Source organism: Salmo salar, chromosome 20 (genome assembly GCF_965601325.2).
Source record: "Salmo salar chromosome 20, fSalSal1, whole genome shotgun sequence".
NCBI lineage: Eukaryota > Metazoa > Chordata > Actinopteri > Salmoniformes > Salmonidae > Salmo > Salmo salar.
In genome coordinates, this window is record NC_138310.1 from 77415814 (window position 1) to 77433085 (window position 17272).

General features: G+C 43.3%; 1 protein-coding gene across 1 annotated transcript; it reads right to left on the reverse strand.

Annotated features, from left to right (window-relative positions):
* Nucleotides 1-215: 215 nt before the first annotated feature.
* LOC106581365 (ATP-sensitive inward rectifier potassium channel 1) lies at nt 216-17012 on the reverse strand. The gene is made up of 2 exons (XM_014163378.3): nt 16826-17012; nt 216-4759 (listed from the first exon to the last, which is right to left on the reverse strand). Exon 2 carries the CDS (start codon nt 4747-4749, stop codon nt 3628-3630), a length of 1122 nt encoding a protein of 373 aa, XP_014018853.2. The 5' UTR covers nt 4750-4759; nt 16826-17012; the 3' UTR covers nt 216-3627.
* Between the last annotated feature and the right edge of the window lie 260 nt (nt 17013-17272).

Consider the following 17272-nt stretch of genomic DNA (forward strand, 5'->3'; position numbering starts at 1 on the left):
TACATTTTTTTTACATTTTCCTTTTTCAAATTTGTTATAGATTTCACATCCTACTACTCACTCACTTTCAAAAGCAGCATGCATGTTCCAGGGAAGTTTTATCTTGGGGATGTCCTTGCACTTGAAGGACATCACTCAGTCACTCACAATGCCAGGTTTAGGGGTTTGTTTCCCCCTGCCTTGGTACATTCAATAAAAGCAATTTGAGTCATATCTGGATTGTAAATGTTTTTAATACAAATATTAGTTTGATAGTCTCTTCAAGTCTGATTTTTAAAACAAGTCTAAATACAGTATCTTCAAATACCAGTCATTGGTAGATTTCTGCTTCAAAAAGTTGTTCTCTCAGGAATGTGTCTCATTTAACTTGTAGAATTCCTTATACTAAGATGTAATAACTATGTAAGATAACTCAAGATAACTCAAGCTTCTTAAAACAAGCTAAATAGTTAGGGGGCAGTATTGACACGGCTGGATAAAAACATACCCGATTTAATCTGTTTACCACTCCTACCCAGTAACTAGAATATGCATATACTTATTACATATGGATAGAAAACACCCTAAAGTTTCTAAAACTGTTTGAATGGTGTCTGTGAGTATAACAGAACTCAAATGGCAGGTCAAAACCTGAGAGATTCCTTTACAGGAAGTGGCCTGTCTGACCATTTCTTGAACTTCTTTTCCATCTCTATCTTTTACTAAGGATCTCTGCTCTAACGTGACACTTCCTACGTCGTCCATAGGCGCTCAGAGCCCGGGAAAAAACAGAATGTCGTCATCCCAGCCCCAGGCTGAAACACATTATCGCCTTTCTCAAGTGGCCGATCAAGGGACTCTGGGCTTAGGCGCGTGACCCGACCGCCCCCGCCTTTGTGATTTTTTTCCTCTGTTTGCCGAAAAGGAGATTCCCTGTCGGAATATTATCGCTTTTCTACGAGAAAAATGGCGTAAAAATTGATTTTAAACAGCGGTTGACATGCTTCGAAGTACGGTAATGGAATATTTAGAATTTTTTTGTCACGAATTGCGCCATGCGCACGACCCTTCTTTACCATTTCGGATAGTGTCTGGAACGCACGAACAAAACGCCGCTATTCGGATATAACGATGGATTATTTTGGACCAAACCAACATTTGTTATTGAAGTAGCAGTCCTGGGAGTGCATTCTGACGAAGAAAACAAAAGGTAATCAAACTTTTATAATAGTAAATATGATTATGGTGAGTGCTAAACTTGCCGGGTGTCTAAATAGCTAGCCCGTGATGCCTGGGCTATGTACTTAGAATATTGCAAAATGTGCTTTCACCAAAAAGCTATTTTAAAATCGGACATATCGAGTGCACAGAGGAGGTCTGTATCTATAATTCTTAAAATAATTGTTATGCTTTTTGTGAACGTTTATCGTGAGTAATTTAGTAAAATGTTAGCGAATTCCCTGGAAGTTTGCGGGGGGTATGCTAGTGCTGAACGTCACATGCTAATGTAAAAAGCTGGTTTTTGATATAAATATGAACTTGATTGAACAAAACATGCATGTATTGTATAACATAATGTCCTAGGGTTGTCATCTGATGAAGATCATCAAATGTGAGTGCTGCATTTAGCTGTCTTCTGGGTTTTGGTGACATTATATGCTAGCTTGAAAAATGGGTGTCTGATTATTTCTGGCTTGGTACTCTGCTGACATAATCTAATGTTTTGCTTTCGTTGTAAAGCCTTTTTGAAATCAGACAGTGTGGTTAGATTAACGAGAGTCTTGTCTTTAAATAGCTGTAAAATAGTCATATGTTTGAGAAATTGAAGTAATAGGATTTTTAAGGTTTTGAAAATCGCGCCACAGGCTTCAAGTGGCTGTTACGTAGGTGGGACGAATTCGTCCCGCCTAGCCCATAGAGGCTAAACTAGTCAGCACTTGATAAGTACAGTACCAGTCTAAAGTTTGGACACACATACTCATTCAAGGTTTTTCTTTATTTGTACTATTTTGTACATTATAGAATAATAGTGAATACATCAAAACACATATGTAATCGTGTAGTAACCAAAAAAGTGTTATACAAATCAAAATCTATGTTATATTTGAGATTCTTCAAAGTAGCCACCCTTTGCCTTTATGACAGCTTTGCACACTCTTGTCATTCTCTCCACCAGCTTCATGATGAATGCTTTTCCAACAGTCTTATAGGAGTTCCCACATATGCTGAGCACTAGTTGGCTGCTTTTCCTTCACTCTGCTATCCAACTCATCAGAAACCATCTCAATTGGGTTGAGGTCAGGTGATTGTGGAGGCCAGGTCATCTTCTTGGTCAAATAGCATTTACACAGCCTGGAGGTGTGTTGGGTCATTGTCCATTGAATAACAAATGAAAAGCAAACCATATGGGATGGCGTATCGCTGCAGAATGCTGTGGTAGCCATGCTGGTTAAGTGTACCATGCTGGTTAAGTGTGCCACAGATGTGGAGATCATCCGTTCACCTACTCTGCGTCTCACAAATACATAGCGGTTGGAACCAAAAATCGAAATTTGGGACTCATCATACCAAAGGACATATTTCCACCGGTCTAATGTCCACTGCTTGTGTTTCTTGGCCCAAGCAAGTCTCTTCTTCTTATTGGTGTCCTCTAGTAGTGGTTTCTTTGCAGCAATTCAACCATGAAGACCTGTTTCACACAGTCTCCTCTGAACCGTTGATGTTGAGATGTGCCTGTTACTTGAACTCTGTGAAGCATTTATTTGGGCTGCAATCTGAAGTGCAGTTAGCTCTAATGGACTTATCCTCTGCAGCAGAGATAATGCTGGGTCTTCTTTCCCTGTGGCAGTCCTCATGAGAGCCACTTTCATCATAGCGCTTGATGGTTTTTGCGACTGCACTTGAAGAAACTTTAAAAGTTCTTGAAATTTTCCGTATTGACTGACCTTCATGTCTTAAAGTAATGATCGACTGTCATTTCTCTTTGCTTATTTGAGCTGTTCTTGCCATAATGGACTGGTCTTTTACCAAATAGGGCTATCTTCTGTATACCACCCCCAACTTGTCACACAACTGATTGGTTCAGACACATTAATAAGAAGGAAAGAAATTCCACAAATTAAGTTTTAACAAGGAACACCTGTTAATTGAAATGCATTCCAGGTGACATTCCAGGTCCCTTCATAGTTGAGAGAATGCCAAGAGTGTGCAAAGCTGTCATCAAGACAATGGGTGTCTACTTTGAAGAATCTCAAATATATATTTTTTTACATAAATATGTTTTGATTTATTTAACACTTTTTTGGTTACTACTTGATTCCATATGTGTTATTTCATAGTTTTGATGTCTTCACTATTATTCTACAATGTAGAAAATTGTAGAAATAAAGACTAAAACCCTTGAATGAGCAGGTGTGTCCAAACTTTTGACTGGTACTGTAAATCATTCTTGAAATTATATAATACGATTTTAAAGTATGAATGCAGGAAAATCAGGCTTGTTCTGATTTGTCGTTTTTTTACAGTGTTGAAACAAAAAGGGCTCTCCTATGGGCACAGCTGAAGAACCCTGTTGGAACCCTTTTTTTCTAAGAGTGTACAACCTATAACTGGCTTCTATTCCCAAGGCCACATATTTTCTCCAAAAGCTCACATCTTGGTCATATTAGGTTGTTCTGAGTTATCAATCACTTCAAATTCCCCGTTGTCAATTCCGTCAGTGGAGTGGAGGTGGTGTCCCTTCATGTTGTGGAAGCAGTAGGCACAGTGTGCAGTAGCCACGGGCACCACCTTGGAGAAGTTGGAGAAGTTCACTCTGTACTTGCCCTCTTTGTTGCGGGAGATGATAGGCAGGAAGTTGTAACCCCACATGATTTCCAGAGGGATGAAGGAAGTCCTGACCTGGCAGGCTGAGTTGGTGGACTCGGCTGTGCCGTCCAGAAAGACCACCAGCTCAAACTCTTGCTTATGGAGTGTGTCCACTGCCACCTCAAAGAAAGGGCTAGTATTGTCAATCACATGGTAGAGTGTGAGAGGGCACACAAAGAAAAGGTTGTCCTTCCCAGCGTCCACCATGAACTCAATGTTCACCTGGTCCATGATGATTGTCTCCCCGTCGGGTTTGATGGTTGTCCTCAACAGCTTGCCGTAGATCTGGCTCCCGATCATCAGGGTCTTGCGTAAGTTGGCCACTCTTATCATGAGGCAAAGGAAGTCCTTCTTAGGACAGATGACAGCCATCTCACTGAATGTGATGGTCTTGGCCCTTTTCTTAGGGATGGAGATCTTGGCCAGGATGACTCCACACATGAAGCAGTTGATGATGTTACCTATGAGGTACTGGATAATGATGAGGGTTACAGCACCAGAACAGAAAGGGGTGATAGCACGTCCACCGTACCCGATGCTGGTCTGTGTCTCCAGAGAGAAGAGGAATGCTGTAATGAGATTGTAGACGTTGTCCACACAGGGGATGTGGCCTTTTGAGGGGTTCTGCCACGTCAGGTCCCCGTTGTTCCGGGCGATCCAGAACCACAGCAGTCCAAATATGAACCAGCTCAGGGTGAAGGAGGCGATGAAGAAGAAGAGGACAAAGCGCCAGCGGAACTCCACAAAGGTCGTCCAGAAGTCCACGAGGAAGGCAAAATGGTTGCCGTACTTCACGTTGCCGAATTCAATGTTGCAGTGGCCATATTTGGTCACCAGCCGGGTTCTGCGGATTCTTCGCTCCACCAGGTGGTCATGGATACGCTTCCGGATGCCAAACACCATTTTCTGGGACCTGTAGAGAGAAGAACAATTTGTTTGTGAAATAGTTTATGGAGTAATTACAATATAGCAATTAAACACTGGAATGGTAGATGTACAGAAGATGAATGTGCAAGTAGAGATACCTTTAATTCTTAAACACAAGGTAAAAGTCCTGCTGACCTTAATTGTCATCAAAATATCATTATATGGAACAACTTAGTAGCACAAACACCTCAGTCAGTCTATGATCAATTAAATGATTTCACATAACTGACCCAGCCATCATTCTTGTTAATTAACTGTAAAGTGTTGCTCTAGTTACTAGCAGTTGCTTTGCATCACTTGCACATGTTCATCTGCACTTAAATCCTGTATTCCTGGGTACATGCCATAGCTAAGACTCAGATGATTTTACCATCATCGATTAGCCTTCAGTGAGTTTGACTGTAAAACGTCATATTTTGAATTGACCCATAAACGAAATTAGTGTAATGTCTTAACAAATATTTAATGTCAATCAGTTTGTTTAGTGTCTGTTGCACAAGGGTAGACCTGGTTTATGAGATTATTGGGACACAGCCACAGTTGTAAACCTGGTTTGTATTGGTATTTGGGCTGAGATATGCAGGTGCAGATCTGGTTTATATTAGTATTGGGACTCAGTCAAAAGTGTAGACCTAGTTTGTAGGCGTACTGGAGCTGAGGTGCAGGGGTAGTCCTGGTTTTACAGTGTTTTAATATATATTTTTATTTCACCTTTATTTAACCAGGTAGGCTAGTTGAGCACAAGTTCTCATTTGTAACTGCGACCTGGCCAAGATAAAGCATAGCAATTTGACACATACAACAACACAGAGTTACACATTGAATAAACAAAACATACAGTCAATAATACAGTAGAAAAAAAGAAAACAAAAAGTCTATATACGGTGAGTGCAAATGAGGTAAGATAAGGTAGTTAAGGCAATAAATAGGCCATGGTGGCAAAGTAATTACAATATAGCAATTAAACACTGGAATGGTAGATGTGCAGAATATGAATGTGCAAGTAGAGATACTGGGGTGCAAAGGAGCAGGATAAATAAATACAGTATGGGGATGAGGTAGATAGATGGGCTGTTTACAGATGGGCTATGTACAGGTGCAGTGATCTGTGAGCTGCTCTGACAGCTGGTGCTTAAAGCTAGTGAGGGAGATATGAGTCTCCAGCTTCAGTGATTTTTGCAGTTCGTTCCAGTCATTGGCAGCAGAGAACTGGAAGGAAAGGCGACCAAAGGAGGAATTGGCTTTGGGGGTGACCAGTAAGATATACCTGCTGGAGCGCGTGCTACGAGTGGGTACTGCTATGGTGACCAGTGAGCTGAGATAAGGCGGGCTATACCTAGCAGAGACTTGTAGATAACCTGTAGCCAGTGGGTTTGGCGACGAGTATGAAGCAAGGGCCAGCCAATGAGAGCGTACAGGTCGCAATGGTGGGTAGTGTATGGGGCTTTGGTGACAAAACGGATGGCACTGTGATAGACTGCATCCAATTTGTTAAGTAGAGTGTTGGAGGCTATTTTATAGATGATATCGCCGAAGTCGAGGAAAGGTAGGATAGTCAGTTTTACGAGGGTATGTTTGGCAGCATGAGTGAAGGATGCTTTGTTGCGATATATGTGTGAACTTCCGGCGCCGACAAAGATGGCCGCCTCGCATGCGCAGACCAGCTGGCTAGTGTGTTTACAGACATATTCAATCAATCCTTATCCCAGTCTGCTGTCCCCACATGCTTCAAGAGGGCCACCATTGTTCCTGTTCCCAAGAAAGCTAAGGTAACCAAGCTAAATGACTACTGCCCTGTAGCACTCACTTCCATCATCATGAAGTGCTTTGAGAGACTAGTCAAGGACCATATCACCTCCACCCTACCTGACACCCTAGACCCACTCCAATTTGCTTACCGACCCAATAGGTGCACAAACAACGCAATCACCATCACACTGCACACTGCCCTAACCCATCTGGACAAGAGGAATACCTATGTAAGAATGCTGTTCATCGATTACAGCTCAGCATTTAACACCATAGTACCCTCCAAACTCGTCATTAAGCTCGAGACCCTGGGTCTCGACCCCGCCCTGTGCAACTGGGTCCTGGACTTCCTGACGGGCCGCCCCCCAGGTGGTGAGGGTAGGTAACAACATCTCCACCCCGCTGATCCTCAACACCGGGTCCCCACAAGGGTTCGTTCTCAGCCCTCTCCTGTACTCCCTGTTCACCCACGACTGCACGCCTCCAACTCAATCATCAAGTTTGCAGACGACACTACAGTGGTAGGCTTGATTACGAACAACGACGAGACGGCCTACAGGGAGGAGGTGAGGGCCCTCGGAGTGTGGTGTCAGGAAAATAACCTCACACTCAATGTCAACAAAACAAAGGAGATGATCGTGGACTTCAGGAAACAGCAGAGGGAGCAGCCCCCTATCTACATTGATGGGACAGTAGTGGAGAGGGTGGAGAGTTTTAAGTTTCTTGTCGTACACATCATGGACAAACTGAAATAGTCCACCCACACAGACAGCGTGGTGAAGAAGGCGCAGCAGCGCCTCTTCAACCTCAGGAGGATGAAGAAATTCGGCTTGTCACCAAAAACACTCACAAACTTTTACAGATGCACAATCGAGAGCATCCTGTCGGGCTGTATCACCGCCTGGTACGGCAGCTGCTCCGCCCATAACCGGAAGGCTCTCCAGAGGGTAGTGAGGTCTGCACAACGCATCACCGCGTGCAAACTACCTGCCCTCCAGGACACCTACACCACCCGATGTCACAGGAAGGCCAAAAAGATCATCAAGGACAGCAACCACCCGAGCCACTGCCTGGTCGACCCGCTAACATCCAGAAGGCGAGGGCAGTACAAGTGCATCAAAGCTGGAACCGAGAGACTGAAAAGCAGCTTCTATCTCAAGGCCATCAGACTGTTAAACAGCCATCACTAACATTGAGTGGCTGCTGCCAACATACTGACTCAACTCAAGCCACTTTAATAATGGGAAAATTAATGTAATCAATTTATCACTTGCCACTTTATATTATTTATATTAGATAATGTTTACATAACTTACATTATTCATATCATATGTATATACTCTACGCCATACCATCTACTGCATCTTGCCATCTTGATGTAATTAGATGTATCACTAGCCACTTTAAACAATGCCACTTTATATAATGTTTTCATAACCTACATTACTCATCTCATATGTATATACTGTACTCTATACCATCTACTGCATCTTGCCATCCTGATGTAATGTATCACTAGCCACCTTTAACAATGCTGCTTTATATGTTTTCATACCCTACAATACTCATCTCATATGTATATACTGTACTCCATACCATCTATTACATCTTGCCTATGCCGTTTGGCCATCACATATATTTTTATGTACATATTCGTATTCATTCCTTTACACTTGTGTGTAAAAGGTAGTTGTTGTGGAATTGGTAGATTACTTGTTAGATATTACTGCATGGTCGGAACTAGAAGCACAAGCATTTCGCTACACTTGCATTAATACCTGCTAACCATGTGTATGTGACAAATACATTTGATTTGATTTGATTTGGAAGCCGATTCTAGATTTAATTTTGGATTGGAGATGCTTAATGTGAGTCTGGAAGGAGAGTTTACAATCTAACCAGACACCTAGATATTTGTAGTTGTCCACATATTCTAAGTCAGAGCCGTCCAGAGTAGTGATGCTGGACGGGCGGGCAGGTGCGGGCAGTGATTGATTGAATAGCATGCATTTAGTTTTACTTGCAGTTAAGAGCAGTTGGAGGCCACGGAAGGAGAGTTGTATGGCATTGAAGCTCGTCTGGAGGTTAGTTAACACATTGTCCAAAGAGGGGCCAGAAGTATACAGAATGGTGTCGTCTGCGTAGAGGTGGATCAGAGAATCACCAGCAGCAAGAGCGACATCATTGACGTATACAGAGAAGAGAGTCGGCCCAAGAATTGAACCCTGTGGCACCCCCATAGAGACTGCCAGAGGTCCGGACAACAGGCCCTCCGATTTGACACACTGAACTCTATCAGAGAAGTAGTTGGTAAACCAGGCGAGGCAATCATTTGAGAAACCAAGGCTGTCGAGTCTGCCAATAAGAATGTGGTGATTGACAGAGTCGAAAGCTTTGGTCAGGTCGATGAATATGGCTGCACAGTAATGTCTCTTATCGATGGCGGTTATGATGTTGTTTAGGACCTTGAGCGTGGCTGAAGTGCACCCATGACCAGCTCTGAAACCAGATTGCATAGCGGAGAAGGTACGGTGGGATTCGAAATGGACGATAATCTGTTTGTTAACTTGGCTTTCGAAGACCTTAGAAAGACAGGGAAGGATAGATTTAGGTCTGTAGCAGTTTGGGTCTAGAGTGTCACACCCTTTGAAGAGGGGGATGACCGCGGCAGCTTTCCAATCTTTGGGAATCTCAGACGATACGAAAGAGAGGTTGAACAGGCTAGTAATAGGGGTTGCAACAATTTCGGCAGATAATTTTAGAAAGAGAGGGTCCAGATTGTCTAGCCCGGCAGATTTGTAGGGGTCATGAGTATTCAGGCTTCGGCACATTTAGACATGGCTTAGTTGACTTATTGGGTTCAAGCACAGGTGCAGACTTTGTAGGTATGTAAATTGGAGCTGAAGTACAGGTGTTGACCTAGTTTATATGAATATTGGTGATGGAATGCAGAAATACAGAGGTCACATGACTAAGATATGCAAATAACAGGGTTGGAATATCAGCTAATAGCTGAATATTGGTTACTGTTGGTGTCTTGGGGAATACAGGCCTACGGAAAGTGGGTAACAGGGCTGAGGTAGGCAAGTAACAGGGATGAGATGTACAGGCAAAGAAAATGTCAGAGAGACTGCATGGTTGATTTCTGTACAATGTTTTCCCGTGCGTGCTGTAGTAAAGTGGAGCTGTTTTGTTAAAATTAAATGATGTCCTATTCCAATTGTCATGATGAACAGAGTTTATAACCCCTTTTTATTGAACCACTGCAGAATGAAAAGTATTGATTTCGATACTCACATGGATGACAATATTAAAGATCGATCTACGGTGGACAATAATATGTATTGTGAAAGCTTATTTGTATGTATATGAACTAACCTATTAAGATTGTAAAATATGAAAAACTTCAATAAACTTTTTTAAAAAGCACAGGAACTGGGGTCTATAAGAAACAAGTAGGGCAGTTAGGTCTTGGATATGGGTGTATCAGAACTTAACTGTATCAATATTAGGGTATTGGTATGTGGGTGTTAGGGTTAGGGTTAGGGCATTGTGTAACAGGGCTGGAGTGCAAGGGTAATTGGGTTTGGTGTGTGGGTAAGCAGGCTGAGGTTTACTTCCGAAAGTATTCACACCCCTTGACTTTTTCCACATTTTGTTGTGTTACAGAATGAATTAAAAACTAATTAAATTGAGATTTTGTGTCACTGGCTTACACACAATACCCCGTAGTGGAATTATGTTTTTCAAATTGTTTACAAATGAATTAAAAATGAAAATCAGAAATGTCTTGAGCCAATAAGTATTCCACCCCTTTGTTATGGCAAGCCTAAATAAATTCAGGAGTAATAATTTGCTTAACAAGTCAAATCAAATCCAATTGTATTGGTCACATACACATATTTGGCAAATGTTATTGCGGGTGTAGCGAAAGGCTTGTATTGCAGGTGTAGCGAAATGCTTGTAATTTTCAATTGCCCTGGGGGTGCGAACAAAGGATGCATGTCACAAAGTCCACAGAAGGTGGCGCCACTCCCCGGTCGGGCGGCGCTCGGCGGTCGTCGTCACCGGCCTACTAGCTGTCACCGATCCATGTTTCATGTGTTTGTTAGTTATGTCTGTTTTGTGCGCACCTGTTTCGTGTTTGTAATTAGTGGGAGGGTATTTAGTTTGTCAGTTTCTTGTTTGGGATTGTGCGGGATTGTTTCGTGTCTGCTGTTGTAGGTTGGGGAATTTATTTTCCTGTCATTTTTATATCTTAACGTTTAGGCGTTAGGGTTGCTGGCCTGCGTCCCGAATATTTTAGAAGACTGTGTTAGTCTTCCGTTATTGGAATTTTCCCTGCCTTTTCGGCTTTATATTTTGGACTGGTTTTTCCTTTATTAAAATACTACGTGTTTCACGTACCTGAGTCTCCTACGCCTGACTTCACCCCTTCCTGCAGAACTATCTTATGACAGAATCCCGCACCTCAAATGGAGTCAGCAGGAGCTGATGCACCAGCCCCATCCGTGGAGGAACAGGTTAGCCAACACGCCAACGTCCTTCATCGCTTGGGGACTGCAATGGATCAAGTGTTGGCGCGCCTGGAGAATTGGGAGAGACGTGCTATTCCACCTGCCCCAGCTACTGTCCACCACCCTGTTTCCCCCTCAGCACCGACGGAGTCCAGCCCGAGTGGGATTAAGCTCGCGCTCCCGGGGGAGTTTGATGGAACGGCCGCTGGGTGTAAAGGGTTCCTACTCCAACTGGAGCTGTACCTGGCGACTGTTTGCCCCACTCCCTCGGGAGAGGAGAGGATGAGTGCCCTCGTCTCCTGTCTCATGGGTAGAGCCCTGGAATGGGCCAACACCGTCTGGGAGGGCCCAGATTCAGCCAGGGATGACTACCCAGAGTTCACCTGCCGTTTCCGGGCTGTATTTGATCATCCACCTGAGGGAAAAGCGGCGGGTGAGCGACTGTTCCATCTGAGACAGGAGACGAGGAGCGCACAGGACTTCGTGTTGGAGATCCGGACCCTCGCCGCTGGAGCGGGGTGGAACGAGAGGGCCCTTATTGACCAGTTTCGTTGTAGCCTGAGGGAGGACGTTCGCCGGAAGCTGGCATGTCGGGACACTACAAACACCCTGGACCAGCTTATCGATCTGTCGTTCAGACTGGACAACCTGCTGGCTGCTCGTGGGCGTTCTCCTCGAGCCCTTTTCGTTCCACCTCCCAGTCTTCCTGATCCAACGCCCATGGAGATAGGGGGGACTGCAGCTAGGAAGACCGGGAGGGGGGGGGGGGGTTTCTCCTGTGCCCACTGTGGTCGCAGAGGGCACACTGCCGACCGGTGCTGGAGAGGCTCACCCAGGAGTTCAGAGGGCAGGCAGAGTACCACGTCGACACCCCAGGTGAGTCAGCACCATTCTCACCCAAAGCCCTCTGTTGGCCACATACATGTCTCAGTGTCTTTTCCTGAGTTTTCCCCGCACTCCCAGTATAAGGCGCTAGTCGATTCAGGCGCGGCTGGGAGTTTTGTGGACCATGGGGTCGCCCATAAGTTAGGGTTCCCCCTTATCCAGTTGGACCAATGCTTCCCCGTGCATGCCCCAGACAGTCGACCACTTGGGTCGGGCATTGTTAGGGAGGTTACTGCGCCACTGGTTATGGTGATTCGGGGGGGGGGGGGGGGGGGGGTCATGAGGAGCGTATTAGCCTCTTCATTATTGAATCACCAGCATTTCCGGTGGTACTGGGTATTCCCTGGCTAGCCACTCACAATCCCCAAATTTCGTGGAAACAGAGGGCTCTTAAGGGGTGGTCGAGTGAGTGCTCGGGCAGGTGTATAGGGGTTTCCATCGGTGATACTACGGTTGAGAGTCCAGACCAAGTCTCTACCATGCACATTCCCTCAGAGTATGCCGATTTGGCTATCGCCTTCAGTAAAACGAAGGCGACTCAATTACCACCTCATCGACGAGGAGATTGTGCGATAAACCTCCAGGTTAACCTCTCTGGGCTAGGAGGGACGAAATCGTCCCACCTACGCAACAGCCAGTGTAATCCCGTGGCGTGATTTTCAAATACCTTAGAAATGCTATTACTTCAATTTCTCAAACATATGACTATTTTACACCATTTTAAAGACAAGACTCTCGTTAATCTAACCACACTGTCCGATTTCAAAAAGGCTTTCCAACGAAAGCAAAACATTAGATTATGTCAGCAGAGTACCCAGACAGAAATAATCAGACACCCATTTTTCAAGCTAGCATATAATGTCACAAAAACCCAGAAGACAGCTAAATGCAGCACTAACCTTTGATGATCTTCATCAGATGACAGACCTAGGACATTATGTTATACAATACATGCATGTTTTGTTCAATCAAGTTCATATTTATATCAAAAACCAGCTTTTACATTAGCATGTGACGTTCAGAACTAGCATACCCCCCGCAAACATCCGGTGAATTTACTAAATTACTCACGATAAACGTTCACAAAAAACATAACAATTATTTTAAGAATTATAGATACAGAACTCCTTTGTGCAATCGAGGTGTCCGATTTTAAAATAGCTTTTCGGTGAAAGCACATTTTGCAATATTCTCAGTAGATAGCCCAGCCATCACGGCTAGCTATTTAGACACCCACCAAGTTTAGCCCTGACCAAAGTCAGATTTACTATTACAAAAGTTTGATTACCTTTGATGTTCTTCGTCAGAATGCACTCCCAGGACTGCTACTTCAATAACAAATGTTGGTTTGGTCCAAAATAATCCATCGTTATATCCAAATAGCGGCGTTTTGTTCGTGCGTTCAAGACACTATCCGAAGTGTAAATAAGGGTCACGAGCATGGCGCAATTCGTGACAAAAAAATTCTAAATATTCCATTACCGTACTTCGAAGCATGTCAACCGCTGTTTAAAATCCATTTTTATGCCATTTTTCTCGTAAAAAAGCGATAATATTCCGACCGGGAATCTGCGTTTAGGTAAACAGAGGAAAGAAAACAAAGCATTCGGTCGACGTGGGCACGCGCCTAAGCCCACAGTACTGTAACCAGCCACTACCCAAACGCGCTACTTTTTTTCAGCCAGAGCCTGCAAAGCCACGATTCAGCTTTTTGCCGCCTTCTGAGAGCCTATGGGAGCCGTAGGAAGTGTCACGTTATAGCAGAGATCCTCAGTCTTCAATAAACAGAGGCAAGAAGAACGACACCTTGTCAGACAGGCCACTTCCTGCATGAAATCTTCTCAGGTTTTTGCCTGCCATGAGTTCTGTTATACTCACAGACACCATTCAAACAGTTTTAGAAACTTTAGGGTGTTTTCTATCCAAAGCCAATAATTATATGCATATTCTAGTTACTGGGCAGGAGTAGTAACCAGATTAAATCGGGTACGTTTTTTATCCAGCTGTGTCAATACTGCCGTGTCAATACTGCCCCCTAGCCCTAACAGGTTAACGCTGCATATCCCTTGAGTCCTTGAGGCAAATCACCTGTCTCCTCGAGCTTCTTTTTTGTGAAGAAGAAGGATGGAGGTTTGCGTCCGTGCATTGATTATAGAGGTCTAAATGCCATTATGGTGGGTTTTAGTTACCCATTACCTCTCATCGCTACTGCGTTTGAGTCATTTCATGGGGCGCGCTTCTTCACAAAGTTGGATCTCAGGAGCGCATACAATTTGGTGCCACCACACCCTGACCGAGCAGATCCCGGAGAATCTCATCCACAAAGGATTGGAAGACGGCTGGAGCATTCTTTAACCCATATGGCATGACGAGGTACTCATAATGGCCAGATGTAGTACTAAATGCAGTTTTCCACTCGTCCGAGATGGCGAAAGCACATTTTGCAATATTGTAAGTACATAGCTCAGCCATCACAGGCTAGCTATTCAGACACCCGCCAACTTCGGGGCTCACTAAACTCAGAATTACTATTAGAAAAATTGGATTACCTTTGCTGTTCTTCATCAGAATGCACTCCCAGGACTTCTACTTCAACAACAAATGTTGTTTTGGTTCCAAATAATCCATAGTTATATGCAAATACCTCCGTTTTGTTCGTGCGTTCAGGTCACTATCCAAAGGGTAACGCGCGAGTGCATTTCGTGACAAAAATATTCAAAATGTTCCATTACCGTACTTAGAAGCATGTCAAACGCTGTTTAAAATCAATTTTTATGCAATTTTTCTCGTAAAATAGCGATAATATTCCAACCGGACAACGTTGTATTCATTCAAAGAGGGAAAGAAAACAATTGCGAGGTCTCGTGAAAGCGCATCTCCAGTCTCTCTGTCACCAGGCAGACCACTGAGAAACTTTGCTGCTGTTATCTGCCCAGAGACAGGAGAAGCGTCAATCCGGTTTCTGAAGGCTTTAGAGAGCCAATGGAAGCTTTAGAAAGTGTCACGTAACAGCACAGATACTGTAATTTCGATAGAGATGCAACAGAAGGACTACAAATGGTCAGACAGGCCACTTCCTGCTTGGAATCTTCTCAAGTTTTTGCCTGCCATATGAGTTTTGTTATACTCACAGACACCATTCAAACTGTTTTAGAAACTTTAGAATGTTTCCTATCCAAATCTAATAATAATATGCATATTCTCGTTTCTGGGCAAGAGTAGTAACCAGTTTAAATCGGGTACGTTTTTTTATCTGGCCGTGAAAATACTGCCCCCTATCCCAGACAGGTTAATAAAATAAGAAGATGAGTTTACACGTTCCTGCTGCGTTTTGGTCCAATCCCTACGACATATAGGCAGAGCACTGGATATTCCAATAGGTCACAATTGTGACCAAAAATAATACATATGTTTTTTACATACTTTTCAATATAAAAAAACTATATGTAGTACATGTTAGGGTTACTAATGGCATAAAATTTGTCTGGGGAATATTTGGGAACAAATGGGTTACATCCTGTAATCCTGGACACAAGCCATAGATAAGACCCCAAGTCATTACAGAAGAAAGTTATTTGTTGAAGTATTTCACTCCACTGGCCCAAATCAGTCAGATAACCATACCCTCCCTAAAACCAGCCTACTACAACCATATAACTTGATATAAACTGGCACTCACATAGTAATCCCTGGTAGGTTATAGAAGAAGTGTTTGGTGGATGGTCTCTAGCAAGATTAATGGCATAGGCGCTTTCTGAATAAATCTGGCCTGTGTTGCTGCGAAGCTATGCCAAATAGTTGGATGGTGGTTCGCTTGTTAGGGAGTGTTAAATCAGTGCCGTAAACCGATGCGTTTGTTTCAGTACTCATAGTTTTGAAATGTCCTGTATTTCACAAACAGAAATCTGATAGTCACACACTATTCTTTGTTGTGAAGCTTTTCTCATTGTATCTCTCAAAGCCTTTCACACCTATTCATTATCTCTTCCACATTGTTACTGTAAGGTGACAAAACAAATGCTGAGATCATCATGAGATTTACTTTGATACGATGCTTGGCTGATGCTTTTCAGTAATATCATTTTGAAATAGAGTAATAATTGTATTAGTACTGTGCTGTTCAGTTGTCATTGTCAATAATATTGTAACTCTTCAACAATTAATGATTTCTCCAGGAAAATGTTATAATAATTTATCAAAGGGTGTACTCCAACCAGTGTACTCCAACCACAGTGTACTCCAACCAGTGTACTCCAACCACAGTGTACTCCAACCAATGCCAAGGTAATAGGGGCCATTTCCACCCTTGTAATCATTGGTTTGTGAATAATTGCAGTGTTATGACTACACTTATTCACTTTTTGATGTTTCAGCCAATTACTGTAAATAATTCACTTAATATTTACGTAGGTATATGTGATATAATTTACGTCTATGGTGAGAGGTCAGAAAGTTCACAAATTATTTTCCCCTTTTGCGAGAGGGACCATGGCTACTGTAAATATACAAAGAAAACAATAACAATAATAAAAAACTATCCCTCTAAAGACCATTTCCTTTCAATGTTAATATCCTCAACAATATAAAATATTGCACTACTAGGCCTGCTACACACCACCTGCATACAAAGTTTGGAGTGGAGTCAGATTAGTCATATAACATACAATATGTTTACTGTCAGACATGCCACGCTTCACGCATAGTGTTTTTGTAAACAGTGCTTCTTGGAAACAAGAACATTAGTTTAATGCCAATTTAAAATAGATGTACCACTTATGTTAAGAGAGAGTATCTGTAGTACAACAAGCGCACCATAGTCTCAAAGTGGGTACATATCAACATAATGTATATCATCATTACACTGTTATAACGGGAGAATACAAAGTTAAGTTTACACTCACTGGATGATAATGGTCCAACTAAGATGAGGTCCTCACTCAAACTGAGCTTGCCTGTCAGTGTGTAAACTGTGGAAATCCAAAGATGTATTGCACCGTGGTTGCCCTCGGTCTCTGTCTCTCTCTCAGCCAGTCTCTGATGGTGTGTCCTCTGAACTGTAGTTAGTGTTCTGACACCTCTCGCAATGCTACACCTGTGTGCTTTTATACAGCCTTGTACTGGTGGGACTGGAAGCACTCCAGGTGATGTTTACACGCACACAAACACAAAGTACAGGTACCACCCTTCAGCAGGGCTGTTGAGTGGGTATGTGTTTACCCCACACAGCGCTGGTACCCAGGGCCAGCCTGAATACCCTCTGCTACACCACCACTGTCTCGGCATACACACACACACACACACACACACACACACACACACACACACACACACACACACACACACACACA

Coding starts and splice junctions, on each gene's coding strand:
- LOC106581365 (XM_014163378.3), bottom strand. CDS start 4,749: ATGGTGTTTGGCATCCGGAAGCGTATCCATGACCACCTGGTGGAGCGA.